This window comes from Rhinoderma darwinii, chromosome 6, assembly GCF_050947455.1.
Source record: "Rhinoderma darwinii isolate aRhiDar2 chromosome 6, aRhiDar2.hap1, whole genome shotgun sequence".
Lineage (NCBI taxonomy): Eukaryota > Metazoa > Chordata > Amphibia > Anura > Rhinodermatidae > Rhinoderma > Rhinoderma darwinii.
The window spans coordinates 51,149,686-51,165,939 of record NC_134692.1 but is presented as its reverse complement, the minus strand read 5'-3'; the positions used below and the strand labels follow the sequence as shown (position 1 = coordinate 51,165,939).

General features: G+C 41.3%; 1 protein-coding gene across 2 annotated transcripts in view; it reads left to right on the top strand.

The window, feature by feature from the left end:
• The window catches only part of LOC142655488 (ras-related protein Rab-5B-like), a 39,463-nt gene extending 23,521 nt beyond the window's left edge, over nucleotides 1-15,942 (top strand). For both annotated transcript variants that reach the window (XM_075829721.1, XM_075829720.1), the window contains exons 3-6: nucleotides 4,333-4,484; nucleotides 11,436-11,558; nucleotides 13,447-13,540; nucleotides 14,922-15,942. In XM_075829721.1, coding sequence (XP_075685836.1) covers nucleotides 4,333-4,484; nucleotides 11,436-11,558; nucleotides 13,447-13,540; nucleotides 14,922-15,034 — 482 coding nt within the window. In that variant the 3' untranslated portion in view covers nucleotides 15,035-15,942. The remainder of the gene's footprint in view (nucleotides 1-4,332; nucleotides 4,485-11,435; nucleotides 11,559-13,446; nucleotides 13,541-14,921) is intronic.
• Nucleotides 15,943-16,254: the final 312 nt, after the last annotated feature.

Sequence of the window (16,254 nt, the reverse complement as noted above, 5' to 3'; positions counted from 1 at the left end):
AGGAGCCCGGCTCCCTGCAGTGTGTTTGGTCCGGGACTTGCGGCCGAAATATGTTCCGTCCTTTACGGACCGAACATGCTCGTGTAAACCCAGCCTAACGGAACCAACTGACACAACGGACACCGCTGGTTGCCGACGGAACCCTTGACTTTGATAGGTTCCGTCGGGGTGTCTGTGATTTTACCGGACTTGATAGCGCAGCATGCTGCGTTGTCGTCTCCGGTGATCCCTGCCAGGTCTGCGACGGAGGCCCCTAACGGAGCCTCTGACGCAGATGTGAACGAAGCCTTCGATGGATGGCAGTGAGCAATAAACTGTTTATTTTATAGGAACTACATCCAGGATAATCCTGTGGTGCTCCACATAACTGAAGTTTCACTTTAAATAGTTTGACAAGTTTAAAGGCCATGTACACCTATGAAGGGCTGCTCTGCATAGAGAATACAGAGCAACTATCTCGAAAAGTAAAACAAATTTATAATAAAAACTATTTATAAACTTACACCAAACACACTGACTGACCTGTTTATTTACAAAGAAAAAAAAATTCCCTGCAAAGGTTTACAAAGTCTTTGTCTTTAGCTTAATGTATGGTAATCTCTTATTGATGGGTTACTGTAATACATACAGGTATATTCGGGTTGCTCTGCTAGGTTAGCTGCCTTGGTAAAAGTTTGGAAAAGTTGTTTGACATTGCCGTGTCTGGAACAGCACTCCTGACACCCCTTTCACCTTGTCCTCCGCAAGGGATTGTGGGAAACATTAGCCCAGACGTCACCTCTGTTGCAAAACATCACGTGCCTACAGACAGAAATAAGCTTGGCAGACATCCGGATTGCAGCGTTCACCGCCCCATTGGATCATAGCACTTTGTATTTTGCAACACACTAGTGAAATCCTTACTCTCTATGGAGTATATTTACTGATCACTTGTGAAATATGAATCTAGACCTTGTACTCGCTAACGGAACTGCTAAATGTTGTTGATACATTTAACTGTGATTGATACATGAAGTATGATTTCTATTTTATTAACTGGGCATATACGTCTTCCTGAAAGAAAAATACATAACTGATATGTGCTGGGAGACGGGCACGAATGGCAGCTGTGACGTATGGATTGTCTACTCCGCTTTTCACATTCCCTGAATGGCACATAAGACTACGTCGTTCTGCAAAGCGCCAATTCTCTAGGGTGCATGATCTTCGACTGCCTGTGTCAGTAGGTTTGGCAGTTCTGTTATTACATTCATGAACCAGGAGGTCCAGGATGAACAATGCAGTAGGAGCCTCCCAGATAAGGAAATACTGCAGTGCTTCGCACTTTGGGAAGACAAATAGGAAGGATAATTTATTACACTTGTGGGGCTTTTCTTTAGGGTACTTTCACATGGGACGGTATTGGCGCAGCTGAGGGCCACACTGCGGCGAATAAATGCATTTTCTTTGACGCCGTTTTACTATCTTTGCAATCCGTGGGTAACATACTTTTTATTGCTTGAAAATCAAAATCTTATTCCCTGATTTTCTGTATTTAGGGCAGATTTCTATTAATTTTTACAAATTACTTTGTAGAAATGTGTACTGTTAAAAACATATATTTTTTTTTATTAAAAACGGAGCGTGGAATTTATTACGTGTGGTGTTTCATACATATAGACAGCTGGAGTAAAAGTGTGTGTGTGTGTGTCTGTCTCTGTGTGTGTGTGTGTCTGTCTCTGTGTGTGTGTGTGTGTGTGTGTGTGTGTGTCTGTCTCTGTGTGTCTCTGTGTCGTTCTACTCCAGCTAAGGGCTGTCGTGGATTTCCGGTATCATTTACGCCAGTTTCTGGCGTAAATTAAAATGTGTTGACTTGTGGGTGGCTCAGTTTCTTTTTCTAAGCCTGACCCTCCTTCTTTTAATGTGGCACAGGTGGCGTTAAAGCATTAAAAGTTGCAATATTTTTGGACACTAATTGCGACTTTTTATGTATTTGCAACGTATGTAAAATGAGCTTAGAAGCATTAATTCCCCTCTGAATGTCTTAATATTAAAGTCCTTTCTCCTCATCTGCACCTTCCCGCTGCGGTATCTGCTGCTGCAGATTTAAAACACTGCAAATGCCGTATTTATTTTACTGGTGAAAACACAAAAAACGTATGTCACTATATCCTAAAAAGAAGTTAGCATTGCGGCTTGTCATGTGATCATCCCTAGTAATCCTGGTATGAGGGCCACACACATAAGACCGCTGACAGCCAAACACTCGTCCAGCCAACAGCCATCACCCGTGACTCCCGTTCTTGGATTGGCTGAGCATGTATGTTTATTTCAATAGAGAGAGGGGGATAAAACCATGTCCGACAACTTTGGCAGCATTTTCTCTCGGGAAACAAAGTATTGGGCATGTAAAAATCAGTGGGACCAGCTAACCTTTATGTAGTGTGTATGGCAAGCTTTAGGCACAGGGCTGTGACTGGGAAAAAAAAACATACTCTAGGCAAGATGATGTGATTTTTTTTGTTTGTTTGTTTTGCACTTTGCACCTTTTTCTTTATACTGTGTGTCTGTTTTTCATTAAGGTGTAACTAAACTTTTGAAAAACTTTTGACATGTCAAGTTTTGATCAGTGGGGGTCTGATCAATGAGACCCGCCCTATGCCGCTTAGTTTCTGATCGGTTATTCTCTGAGCGGTGTTCGGGCTCAATAGAAAGTCGGACTGGGTACACCGCTTGCTTGGCTTTTTGAGGAAAGCCGATTAGAAACAAAGTGGCACAGGGCTCATCCTAGCACTTCTGACACTTTAGTGAACGGTGGGGGTCTCCGTGCTCGAACCCCCACCGATCACAACTTCTGACATGTCACTATGACATGTCAAATGTTTTTTAAAAGTCTTTAGCAAATACTCATTCCATTGAAAGCGGTTCTTTCTTTTTAGGCTAGTTATTTTTTTTGTCCCCTCTTCCTTTACCTTCACCTGCATAAATGCTGCAAGGGATCTGACAGTTGCTCCCCATACCTCATCTATAGAAAGTAACATGCATGTTAAAAGATGAATGTGGGTCATAACATCTGGCTGACAACTTTAGGCCAGCGGTTGTCATACATTATAAATTGCCTGCTTAAAAAGTTGTAAATCTTATCTACTGGATACCATCTATTTCTCTGCATAATATATTATATATACATATAATGTTGTAATAAAATAAGTTAATTTTCCACTAAGGCATCCAGTTATGTGCAAAGTGTTTCTCTCACTCACTCACTCACTCACTCACTCTCTCACACTCACTCACTCTCTCACACTCACTCACTCTCACACTCACTCACTCTCACACTCACTCACTCTCACACTCACTCTCTCTCTCACACTCACTCTCTCTCTCACACTCACTCTCTCTCACACTCACTCTCTCACTCACACTCACTCACTCTCCCACTCACTCACACTCCCTCTCACACTCCCTCTCACACTCACTCACACTCACTCCCTCTCACACTCACTCTCTCTCACACTCACTCACTCACTCTCTCACACACTCACTCTCTCTCTCACACTCTCTCTCACTCTCACACTCACTCACACTCCCTCTCACACTCTCTCACACACACTCACTCTCTCTCACTCACACTCTCACTCTCTCTCACACTCACTCACTAACTCTCTCTCACACACTCACTCTCTCTCTCTCTCACACTCACTCACTCTCTCTCTCACACTCACTCTCTCACTCACTCTCCCACTCACTCACTCCCCCTCACACTCACTCACACTCCCTCTCACACTCACTCACACTCACACTCTCTCACACTCCCTCTCACACTCACTCACTCTCTCTCACACACTCACTCACACTCACTCTCTCACACACTCACTCTCTCTCACACTCACACTCACTCACTCTCTCACTCACTCTTTCACACTCACTCTCTCACTCACTCTCTCTCTCACTCACTCTCTCACACTCCCTCTCACACTCCCTCACACTCACTCACACTCCCTCTCACACTCACTCACACTCACTAACTCTCTCTCACTCTCTCTCTCACACTCACTCTCTCTCTCTCTCTCTCACTCTCACTCACTCTCTCACTCACACACTCTCTCTCACACTCACTCACACTCCCTCTCACTCACACTCCCTCTCACACTCACTCACACTCCCTCTCACACTCACTCACACTCCCTCTCACACTCACTCACACTCCCTCTCACACTCACTCACACTCCCTCTCTCACTCACTCACTCTCTCTCACAATTCTAAGTTTTATGATGCATGATAAGTTGGACAAATGTATTTCTCCTGGCATAGTCGTGAGTTAACCAGGTTCCCTTTTCCCATATCGCCAGCTGCCTTCTTGGCTCAGTCTGTATGTCTGGATGATACAACGGTGAAGTTTGAAATCTGGGACACTGCTGGACAGGAAAGATATCACAGTCTCGCCCCCATGTACTATAGAGGAGCACAGGCTGCTATTGTGGTGTTTGACATCACGAAACCGGTAAGAATCTGCAGCTTTCCATGCTAAGCATTTCAGCTAATTTGCCTCCTTAGGTTTTCAATGATGGATCGTCTTCTCAGATGGGATCTGTTCATTTTGAACACCATTTTATGGTGAATTTGTGAATATATTTTACATAAAAAGTTGAGTAATTGTAAAAGTCAACGGCTTTGTTGGCAGACACATCCCTGACATCTCAGCTGAGCTCCTGTAATGTGGCGGGATTATTGGTTTTCCTACAGATTACATACAGTACCTGGCATAAAGACTACAGCTAGCTTTGAGGGTACGGAGTTACAGGGAATGCTGGGAGATTTGTTGTGAATGCAGCTCTGGTCTACAGACTGTAATTTAGGAACAGTATCAAATATATAGATTAATTTAGGCTGGAATTACACACATGCAGTTTTTTTTTTTTTTTAGCCAAACACAGAAGTGAATCCAAAAAGAAGGGAAATTTGTCTCAAAAACTGCATAAAAAAACTGCTTCTAATACTGCATGTGTGATTCCGGCCTTATGCAGATTCTTCATGTAAACTGTTCAATGGTGTGGAGCAGATTTACGAAGACTAGGATTTCATACATCAGTCTTGGCTATCTGCCCCGCTGGAGTTCGATGCTACAGATTTATTAAGTGTCGCATCTTCCTGCTGGCTGTGCGGTGCAATGGCAATTAATTGTCCGATCTGCAGGGGCAAGGTACGGGACCTGGGAAGATGTCTTGCTATGCCCCACAGAGTGAAAACGACACCAGCTAGTAACTGCTAGGAGCTGGCATAGATTTTCACTGTAATTTACCCCAGTTTTCTTGTCTAAATTTGAATAAATTTGTTGGGTGGCTGTGGCACTGCCTCTTTCTCACAAATGTGGCAAGGGTGGTGTAAAAAGGCCAACACAAATTTGCAACTTTTAGGCTAATAAATTCCCACCTGTGTGTTTGAGTATCATGCAGCTCTAAAATGTTGGAAATGACAGGATGGGTCTTTGGGGCAGCTTAAAGGAATACATTCATATGTTTCCATTAAACGGGTTTTTGGGGACCATATTATCGATGACTTTTTTCCTTGGGGCCACCTACTGGAACCGCAGCACTTTTTGTTTTGTAGTGGATATGCCTGGTACTGCAGCTCAATCCCATTCAATTGGACTGAACTGAGCTGCAATACCAGACACACCAACTACCAAATGTACAGCGCAGTGCCTGGTAAAAAATGAAAGCGATGTGGCGCTTGCTGGAGCTGATCGGGGGTGGTGGGAGTCGGACCCCTACCGATCTGATGTTGATGGCCTAATTTAAGAAAGGGGCCCTTAATATTATAGACCCGGAAAACACGTTTAAAGCAAAAATAATAATCTAAGACCTTGCCAGATGCAAGGTTGTCTAGAGGTAAGGGAACACATTTCTTGTGAATTGGAAGTAGAAGGGATAAATATGCAGCCACCCCTCTCGTCTGCCTGTTCCGGATGTTTACTGCTTGAATGCATAATAATCTTTATTATTTTGTGGTGTCGGTTAAGGGTTATTTTTGATCTAGGTGTGGCTGGGAACCTGAGCATATACACACTTGGTATTTGCGGAGACACCCAGCAGATGTAATTGAATTAATAGGTACCTGCTTTTTAATAACAATATGGCCAAATGTTTAAGGATTGGAGATTGTCATGTTACCATACGAAGTTCTTTGAGATTTTACAATGCACCATTAACCCCTTTAGGACACAGCCTGTTTTGGCCTTGTGGACACAGCCTATTTTTTCAAATCTGACATGTGTCACTTTATGTGGTAATAACTCCGGAATGTTTTTACCTATCCAAGCGATTCTGAGATTGTTTTCTCGTGACATATTGTACTTTATGTTAGTGAAAACATTTGGTCGATAAATTCAATATTTATTTGTGAAAAACTTCAAATTTTAGCAAAAATTTGCAAAAATTAGCATTTTTCTAAATTTAAATGTATTTGCTTGTGAAACAGATAGTAATACCACACAAAATAGTTACTAGTTAACATCCCCTATATGTCTACTTTATGTTTGCATCATTTTTTTTCACGTACTTTTATTTTTCTAGGACGTTACGAGGCTTAGAACTTTAGCAGCAATTTCTCATATTTTCAATAAAATTTCAATAGGCCATTTTTTCAGGGACCAGTTCAGTTCTGAAGTGGCTTTGAGGGCCTTATATATTAGAAAGTCCCCATAAATCCCCCCATTTTGAAAACTGTACCCCTCAAGGTATTCAAAACCACATTCAGAAAATATTTTAACCCTTTAGGCGTTTCACAGGAATTAAGGCAAAGTAGAGGTGAAATTTACAAATTTAATTTTTTTTGCCGAAATTCATTTGTAATAAAAAAAAATCTGTAACACAGAAGGTTTTACCAGGGAAACGCAGCTCAATATTTATTGCCCAGATTCTGCAGATTTTAGAAATATCCAACATGTGGCCCTAGTGTCCTAATGGACTGAAACACAGGCCGCAGAAGCAAAGGAGCAGCTAGTGGATTTCGGGGCCTCCTTTTTTTAGGAATGTATTTTAGGCACTATGTCAGGTTTGAGGAGGTCTTGTGGTACCTAAACAGCCGAAACCCCCCCAAAGTGACCCCATTTTGGAAACTACACCCCTCAAGGCATTTTTCTAGGGGTATAGTTAGAATTTTGACCCCACAGTTTTTTTGCAGAATTTAGTGGAATTAGTCTGTGAAGATGAAAATCACCTATTTTTCTGTGGAAACATAGAATTTTTTCATTTTTACAAGGAATAAAGGAGAAAAAGCACCCCAAAATTTGTAAAGCAATTTCTCCCGATTACGGCAATACCCCATATGTGGTCGTAAACTGATGTTTGGACCCACAGCAGGGCTCAGAAGGGAGGGAGCGCCTTTTGGATTTTGGAGCGCAGATTTTGCTGGATTGGTTTTCAGTGCCATGTCGGGTTTGCAACGCCCTGGAGGGACCAAAACAGTGGAAACCCGCCAAAAGTGACCCCATTTTGGAATCTACACCCCTCAAGGAATTTTTCTAGTGGTATAGTGATCATTTTGGCCCCTCAGGATCTTTTTTAGAGCTAGGGTGACCAAAAAACAGCGATTTTGGCGCTTTAAATTCTTTATTTATTACAGCGTTCACCGTGCGCAATAAATTACGTTTTAATTTATTCTGCCGGTCGGTACGATTACGCCGATACCATATGTGTATAGTTTTTTTTACGTTTTGCAGCGTTTGCACAATAAAATTAAGTTTCTATAAAATAATTTATTTTCTGGGACACGCTATTCTGAGCCGTAACTTTTTTATTTTTTCGTCAAAAAAGCTGAGGGAGGTCTTGTTTTTTGCGGGACGGGTTGTAGTTTTTATTGGTACCATTTTGGGGTAAATGCGACTTTTTGATCACTTTTTATTCTATATCTTGGGAGGGGTGGTGACCAAAAAATAGCGATGCTGACAGTTTTCCGTTTATTTTGTTTGCGGCGTTCACCGTCTGGAAAAATTAACATTATAGTTTCATAGATTGGGTCGTTACGAACGCGGCAATACCAAATATGTGTACTTTTTTTTAACGTTTTCATTTTTTCCCTATAATAAATGACTTATTATAGGAAAACAAAACCTTTTATTTTTACACTTTTATAAAACATTTTTATTAACTTTTTTTTTACTTTTTACACTTTATATTTTTGTTTATTAACTTTTCTATTACTTTTTACACTTTCTTTTTTTGACCTGCAGCTCTGATCACTGCTAGAATACATTACACTACCTAGGTAGTGTAATGTATTCCAACTGTCAGTGTGACGTCACAGTCACTCTGACAGTTGGTCTACGAGGATCAGCAGAGGCTGATCCTCATAGGCTGACATACATGGCAGACTTGGGGGCCGTTGTCTGGCCCCCGGGTGCCATCACAAGCATCAGAAGCCCCCACGATTGCATGGGGGCTGCTGATGCGCTACAAACCCGCTACATGCGGAGATCGCAATCGAGCCCCGCATGTAACGGGTTAATTGCCGAAATCAGCGGCGATGAGCCGCTGATCGGCAACACTGGTGAGTGTCAGCTGTCGGGGACAGCTGATCTCCAAGTTCCCGATGCACACTGTCGCCGACAGTGTGCATCGGGAACGGCACAGTGACTTTCTGTCACTCTGACAGGAAGCCTATCAGGACCAGCCGAAGGTTGGTCCTGATGGGCTTCCATCCATGGCAGACCCGGAAGCCATTGTTTGGCTTCCGTTTGCCATACTAACTATCGGCAGACCCCGCGATTTCGGACGGGGGTCTGCCGATATGTTAGAAACCCCTAAAATTCGGCGATTGCACCCGATCGCCGAATTTAAGGGGTTAATGCGCCGAAATCAGCGGCAAAGGACCGCTGGCCGGCAAGAGGGGAGTGTCAGCTGTCGGCGACAGCTGACCTCCTGGTTCCCGGTGCACACTGTCGCCGACAGTGTGCACTGGGATTAACTCAGTAACTGTACGTCCTCGTGCGGGAAGTAACTTCCCGCAACGACGTACAGTTACGTCCTGGTGCGGGTAGGGGTTAATAGTGTTGGTTTTGATAGTCCATATTCAGGCAAAATAATTAATAGGAGGTCATTGTTTGTGACAATGTTCTGCAAACAAAATGTTTTGTGAAGAAGTGGAGATTTTGATACAACAAGTAACTGGGCCCAATAATACGATTAGAATATAGTTATTTTTGTTAATTAAGGGCGTGTTCACATTGGTGTTGCCCTTCCGTTGAGGGGTTTCTGTCGGAGGTTTCCGTCGGGTTAACCCCTCAATGGAAAGGCAAACTGAAACCTTAGCTTTCGTTTCCCTCACCATTGATCTCAATGGTGACAAAAACGTTGCTAAAGGTTTCCGTTTGTCACCGTTGTGACGGGGTTCCGTTGTATTGATGGAATCTATAAGATAAGCCACCTGATATGTTTAGCAGCAAAAAAAATCTATCATGAACTCATAGATATAAGTGCGTTTTCCTAGTATAAAAGAAGTATAAGAAATCCTTAAAAATGTAGAAAACAAAAAAATGTTTTGTCAAAGATGCATTAGATGGTTACATAAAAAATATAACGGCAGTGAATTTCTTCATATTATTGAACCTCTAACTTTAAAGCAATGCTCCAATCATAAAACAACTTTCCATAAATCAATAGTACAAGCGAATGTAGGAAACTTTGTACTCTTATTAAAGAAAAATGTACTCTCCTTCCCAGGCCCGCCCCACTTCACGGTTTTCTTGAAGGGTAACTAAACTTTTAAAAACTTTTGACGTCATGTGACATGTCAGAAGTTTTGATCGGTGGGGGTCCAAGCACGGAGACCCCCACCGATAGCTAAAATGAAATGGCAGAAGCTCTCATCGTCTCATCGGAAAGCTGGGCAAGTGGTGTACGGGCTCAATAGAACGTCTATGAAAAGGATAACATTTCTCTCATATAAAACAAGGCCTCGTGCAGCCACGTCAATGAGAAAATAAGAGTTATGACTGCTGAAATGCAGAGAGGAAAAAACTAAAAATTAGCTGGTCATTAAAGCCTTTTCAGGCCTGGTCATTAAGGGGTTAAAAGGAATGTGTTATGAGAAGACCTGTTTTTGTTTATTAAACATTTTTCTTTTTTTGAAGTTTTTTTTTATTTTATTTTTTTCCCATGTAACTATAATATAATAAAAAAATATTTCAGTTTTTATACAAGCTGCTGAGCCCTCACAATGGGCTGACGCTCCCTATTTCGTATGAATCACTTTTCAGCAGTCATCATAGGGCTGTTTTTAAGATTGCAGCATATAACACAGGGTCACACTATTGGCGTTATACAACGGGGGCAACGCCGCTTCTGCTCCTCTCTGCACAGTGATCTCAGCACGTCACAGAGCATGCCCACAACACACTCCCATAGAAGTCAACGAGTCCTATTCTAACACTGAGATTTCTTCCCCATGTGGCTGCTGTAAAGCAAAATCTCATGAACGGTTCAGAGCAAGCAGCTCATGCGAGTTGGCTGCCCTTATAAAGAAAATGTAATTAAAAAAAATATATACAATGAAAATAAAAAAAATGGAAAAATAAACATTTAGTCAGTTGAAAAGTTCAAACAAACTTTTATTGACTTTGCTGTAGGAAGTTTATATGCTTACTGGTAATGCAACTGCTGTATTCAATTCATGGCAAGACATGTGCACGTCTTTAGGTGTGTCAAGACATTGTTGGTAACCACCTCGGGAGTTGAGCTTTAGGACACTTCATTAAATCATGGTAAATTGTACTTCAGTGTTCGTGGTTCTTTGCATTCCTTGGGTTGAAGTCCAAATTTTTATCTAGCTAATAAGGAAGCAAAATATCAAAGTAATATTTTGTCCTTATTGTTTACTTTATAGTTGAATAAAGAACATTACGCTTGAGAACATCCTCCTTAACGGCTTCGTTCAGATCCGCGTCAGGGTTCCGTTCTGACGTTCCGTCGGAGCTTCCCGTCAGAACGGAACCCTGACTGAAACAAACGGAAACCATAGGTTTCACCATTGATTTAGATGGTGACGGATCCGGTGCAAATGCTTTCAGTTTGTCTCCGTTGTGCAAGGGTTCCGTCGTTTTGATTAAATGAATGGCGTAGTCTAATACGGTATTGATTCCGTGAAAATGACGGAACCATTGCACAACTGAGACAAATGGAAACCATTTGCACCGGATCAGTCACCATTGAAATCAATGGTGATGCAAACGGAAACCTATTGTTTCCGTTTTTCAGTTAGGGTTTCGTTCTGACGGGAAGCTCCGACAGAACGGAACCCTGGTGCAGATGTGAATGAAGCCAAAAACTATTAGAATAGTAAATGTTTACCACCGTGATATTTTGAAGATGGTGGCAGAATAAATGACATTAAACTTGCTGCTATAAATATCTCTTACATCACTTCTCATATGTTTTCTCTTTATTTCTTGATCTAGGAAACCTTCGACCGAGCAAAAGCATGGGTTAAAGAATTACAGCGACAAGCCAGCCCTAACATTGTGATTGCGTTGGCTGGTAATAAATCAGACTTATCGGAGAAGAGGATGGTAGAATTGGAGGTATGCTGCTTTGTCAGAATAACTGAGAAACCAATGAAGGCATTAAAGGAACGCTCTGGGCAAAACTGATAGACTGTGTTATGCCTAGTACAGGTCCTGAGTGGGCGGTGCATGACACACAAAGTCAAAGAACACCAATGAGAGAATTTCTTTGTCATGCACCTACCCCTCAGGCCCTGCATTAGTCATAACCGTGTATTAGTTCTGCCCATAGTGTTCCTTTGAAGGAAGTATATACCACAAATTCACACAGCGACGGCTTAACCTGTCTATGTAATTTGACAGTTCTTAGCAGTGAAGTCTGTGTATTTACCCTGAGCTTTGTCATGGTTTTATAGTAGTGTGCCTTATTGCCGCACCATTTACTCAGTAGGTACAGATGTCCCCATCTCCCCAGTAGTCACAGCAAGCCCTGTGCCCTGGAAGCAAATGCAGAAAGCAAAACCAGGTCGCCAGTACTGACTTTCTAGCCCCTAGGCGACTGGGTTTTGTCTTCCTCTGCTATAAGGAATTTGAAGCGGCTATAGCGTCTCTGCATTATATTTGACTATAAAGGAATTGTACTTAAAGAGGCTCTGTCACCAGATTATAAATTCCTTATATTGTACATGATGTGATCGGCGCTGTAATGTAGATTAGCAGTGTTTTTTATTTAGAAAAACTATAATTTTTGACAGTTATGACCTATATTGGCTTTATGCTAATGAGTTTCTTAATGAACAACTGGGCGTGTTTTACTTTTTGGCCAAGTGGGTGTTGTGGAGAGGAGTGTATGACGCTGACCAATCAGTGACCAATCGGCGTCATACACTTCACTTCTCCCCATTCATTTACACAGCAGATAGCAATATAGCTATGTGCAGCCACATAAACACACTATAACGTTACTGCAGTGTCCTCACAATGAATATACATTACCTCCAGCCGGGATGTGATGTGTATTCAGAATCCTGACCACTTCTGTAGCGTCTCTGTGATATTTACAGCAAGGCAAGCGTAATCTTGCGAGATTACGGTGTAAACTGTCATTTCAAACGGGAATGAATGGGGAGAAGTGTATGATTCTGATTGGTTACACTCCTCTGTACAACGCCCACTTGGCCAAAATGTAAAACACGCCCAGTTGTTCATTAAGAAACTCATTAGCATAAAGCTAAACTAGGTCATAACTCCGTCAAAAATGATCGTTTTTCTAAATAAAAAACACTGCTGTAATCACATCATGTACAATATAGGCCACTTATAATATGGTGACAGAGCCTCTTTAAAGAGGCTCTGTCACCACATTATAAGTGCCCTATCTCTCCTACATAATCTGATTGGCGCTGTAATGTGTGTACAGTGAAAGAAACTGGGCTGGAGCAATGCTAATTGTATGATGCTGATTGGTCACTGATTGGTCAGCGTCATACACTTCTCTTCACAACGCCCAGTTGGTAAAAAGTAAAAAAAAAACACCCAGTTGTCTATTAAGAAACTGATTAGCATAAATCTAAAATTGCTCATAACTTGCTCAAAAATGATTGTTTTTCAAAATAAAACCCACTGTTGTTATCTACATTACAGCGCCGATCACATTATGTAGGAGATAGGGCACTTATAATCTGGTGACAGAGCCTCTTTAATGTCTCATTCAAGGTTTCTCTGTAGTGGAGGCGTAGAGAGCACAGATCACATTTTTAAAGTACATCACTGGTATTTTATGTCTGATTCCTGTTATCCAGAGAGAAATGAAAAGTAAATACATTTTATTTCAGTAATAATTTCATAGATATTTGTTCAGCCAGCCCAGTGAATGCACATAGTGTTGTTTTGTTGCTGCACTTGAGATGCTTTGGTTCTTATTTAATCTCCCACTATAAAAAACCCTGTAATGATCTTCCCGCAGGAAGCTCAGGCGTATGCAGAAGACACCGGACTATTATTCATGGAAACTTCAGCAAAAACTGCAATGAATGTAAACGAGTTGTTTCTAGCAATCGGTATGTCAAGTGTGTTTCTATAGAAAGTGAAAAGTCTCCGCATATTTTAATCCAATTTCAAATGATGCATTAAGAAATGAAAAAGTTCTGTGTAGTTTACAGTACATGAGATATTAGATGTTCATTCAGCAATGTAATGGGTGTAGCCCTACGATATAACAAGTGGTTTCAATGCATTGTGAAGTAGTGACAATACCCCACAAAAATAACCGCCTAATACATGGTGGCAAGTATAAAATAGATACATATCCACATATACAGCATAGGCTCCGGTTGTTCATTTCTTCAGGTAGTCAATAAGCCTTACAAATAAATCCGATCCCGAATAATCGTGATATTCTAAGTTACGATGTAAAGGAGTTGTCAAAACTAAAACTAAGCCAGTGCGGGTCTGGCTTTTCTAATCAACGACAATCCGCTGTGTTCAGCTAGTGTTGCCACTCAACTTTAAAAGATCGGAAAGTACCATGTCACATATGTCAATGACCCCTTAACAATTTGAGGAGCTGATAAGTATGTGCGTCTCACAGATGCCACAATATAAAGGGGACCTATTATGATGACCGCTACTCCATAAAGGGGAAATCCAGTTAACATGATCTTCTGATATGTCATAGATACAATTGAGAAGATCGATGGAGTCTGTAAATTTTGGACCATCGCTTCCAGGATGGATTACCACTGAATTTCAGGATGAAAAAGTTCAATAGAGAGATCAAACCTTCTTTGACACTGCTCAGCGATTTCTGTTACTGGACATCATTCTAAGCACACCTGATAACATTTTAAGCAAACTGCCATGCAAATCAATTCTTCTTTTCTTAGGCCTCATATGTATTGCCTTATTACAGATCCATATTGTATGGATCCTTAAAGTGCCTTTAGCCTGCTATGGCTCCATACAGATTCATACAGAATCGGTGAGAGAAAAGTGTAGCTTTCTCCATCACGTCATATTACGGCGGTATTGTTCCTTGATGCATTGTTCCTAGGGGAGAATACAGTGGCTCCTGGAGCCACCATACGACGGCACACAGGGTGCCCACAGGAATTTAATATGGAACCGCAGGGGAACAGAACATTGTGCCGGAGCCCTTACAGTGTTGGGTTAAATTTCCAGTAACAAAAATCTATGAACATTTCTAAAGCCAAATTGGTTTGACCACTCTATAGAGCCATTTCCTTCTGGAAATCAGTAATGAAGATCATTGATGTGAAGACCTGTAACCAATTAGAAGATAATTTTGACTGGGTTTCCATTGTTAACAAAGGATTGATGTATACGGACAATCATTACGATTTACATTGAGAAAATGTAAGGGGAAAAAAAACAATACTAGAGAATTTAGTTTGACATATGCTTTGTTTTCTCTCCATGCAGCAAAGAAAATGCCCAAGTCAGATGCCCAAAACCCAACTCATGCTGCCCGCAACAGAGGTGTAAATCTCCAGGGATCAGACCAGCAGCCTAGAAGTGGATGTTGTAGCAATTGATCTCAAGAAAAAAACAGAACAAGCCTCTTCAGTATACATTTTCTACACAAATTCTGAACACAGTCTAGGAAGCTGCCTCTGTTTCTCTACAGCTGGTGGGAATTTGTTTGGCTCTTATTTTTTTTTTTCTTTTCTTTTTATCATAGTGTTAAAAGTAAGAAACCACAAAAAAGGTAAAAAAAAAGAAATCCACTCCATTCTCAAAACGCAAAAACTCTAGAAAACGGTGCCAGTTTGCTGTTGTAGTCACTTCCCATGCTGGATGATTGACAGTATGATGCGCTGTATGCTTTTCTTTAAGCATGTCCAGTTGACTGTTAATAACCTGCTGTCACAATCTGAAGTCTTTAGAACACACAGACCAGTTCAACCCCAGCTTTGTTGTCTGCATCAAGAATACATGTCGGAAGCAATATTCTACAAGCACTTAAAGAAAATCATTTGTGATCTGCATGTAGCTGAACCTGGACAGTTATAGCTAAAAGACTATTCAGCACTTAAGAGGTTTCGAAGCAGCTATGACATGTACAGTTAAAAGAAAAAACCTTTAAGCTGTGTATTATTGGCCTCAGCCAATCAGAAGACTTAATGCATCTCAGCACTTCTCATCCCAATATGGCTGTTCTGTTACTTTGATGTGATAGGCATCCCCTCCTCTGCGGAAGAACAAAACACTGTGGACCTCTTGCACTTTACCTTCCATCCATTCATATTTATCCTGAAAACACAGATTTTTCAGCTCCCCTCCCCCAACCCGAGCGTACAATATTCTCTCATTGGAAGGAGAACAACAACAGTGATAGAACATGCTCTGAACATAACTTTTGTATTTGCACCTTCAGATAATGTTTTACTTGAATCCTAAAATATTGATTTTTAATGTAACATTAAAGCAAAGTAAATCAGAAGTGTGTTTTGCTTTTGTGACTTTTGATAGTACTTATTCTATGTTAAAGAAACCCTGAACTTCGAAGTGAATGATAAAAATAAACAGGAGGTTATCGTGCCCTTGCTGTTTGCCAGTCTGCAGAATTTTCTGTATGTTCCTGAAACAGTCTTGTAAAAATCCTGCAAAGAATACAGGGGTTAATTTCCTGCTGACCGCCTTAACTTTATTTTTGCTGAGGGGTGAGGCTCAACGATTTGTGTGTTCTACTGCAGACAGGGCAGAGCTGGGAGGCTCCTGATGCAGCCAGTTGTCTTACAGCCAGACTCCAGAT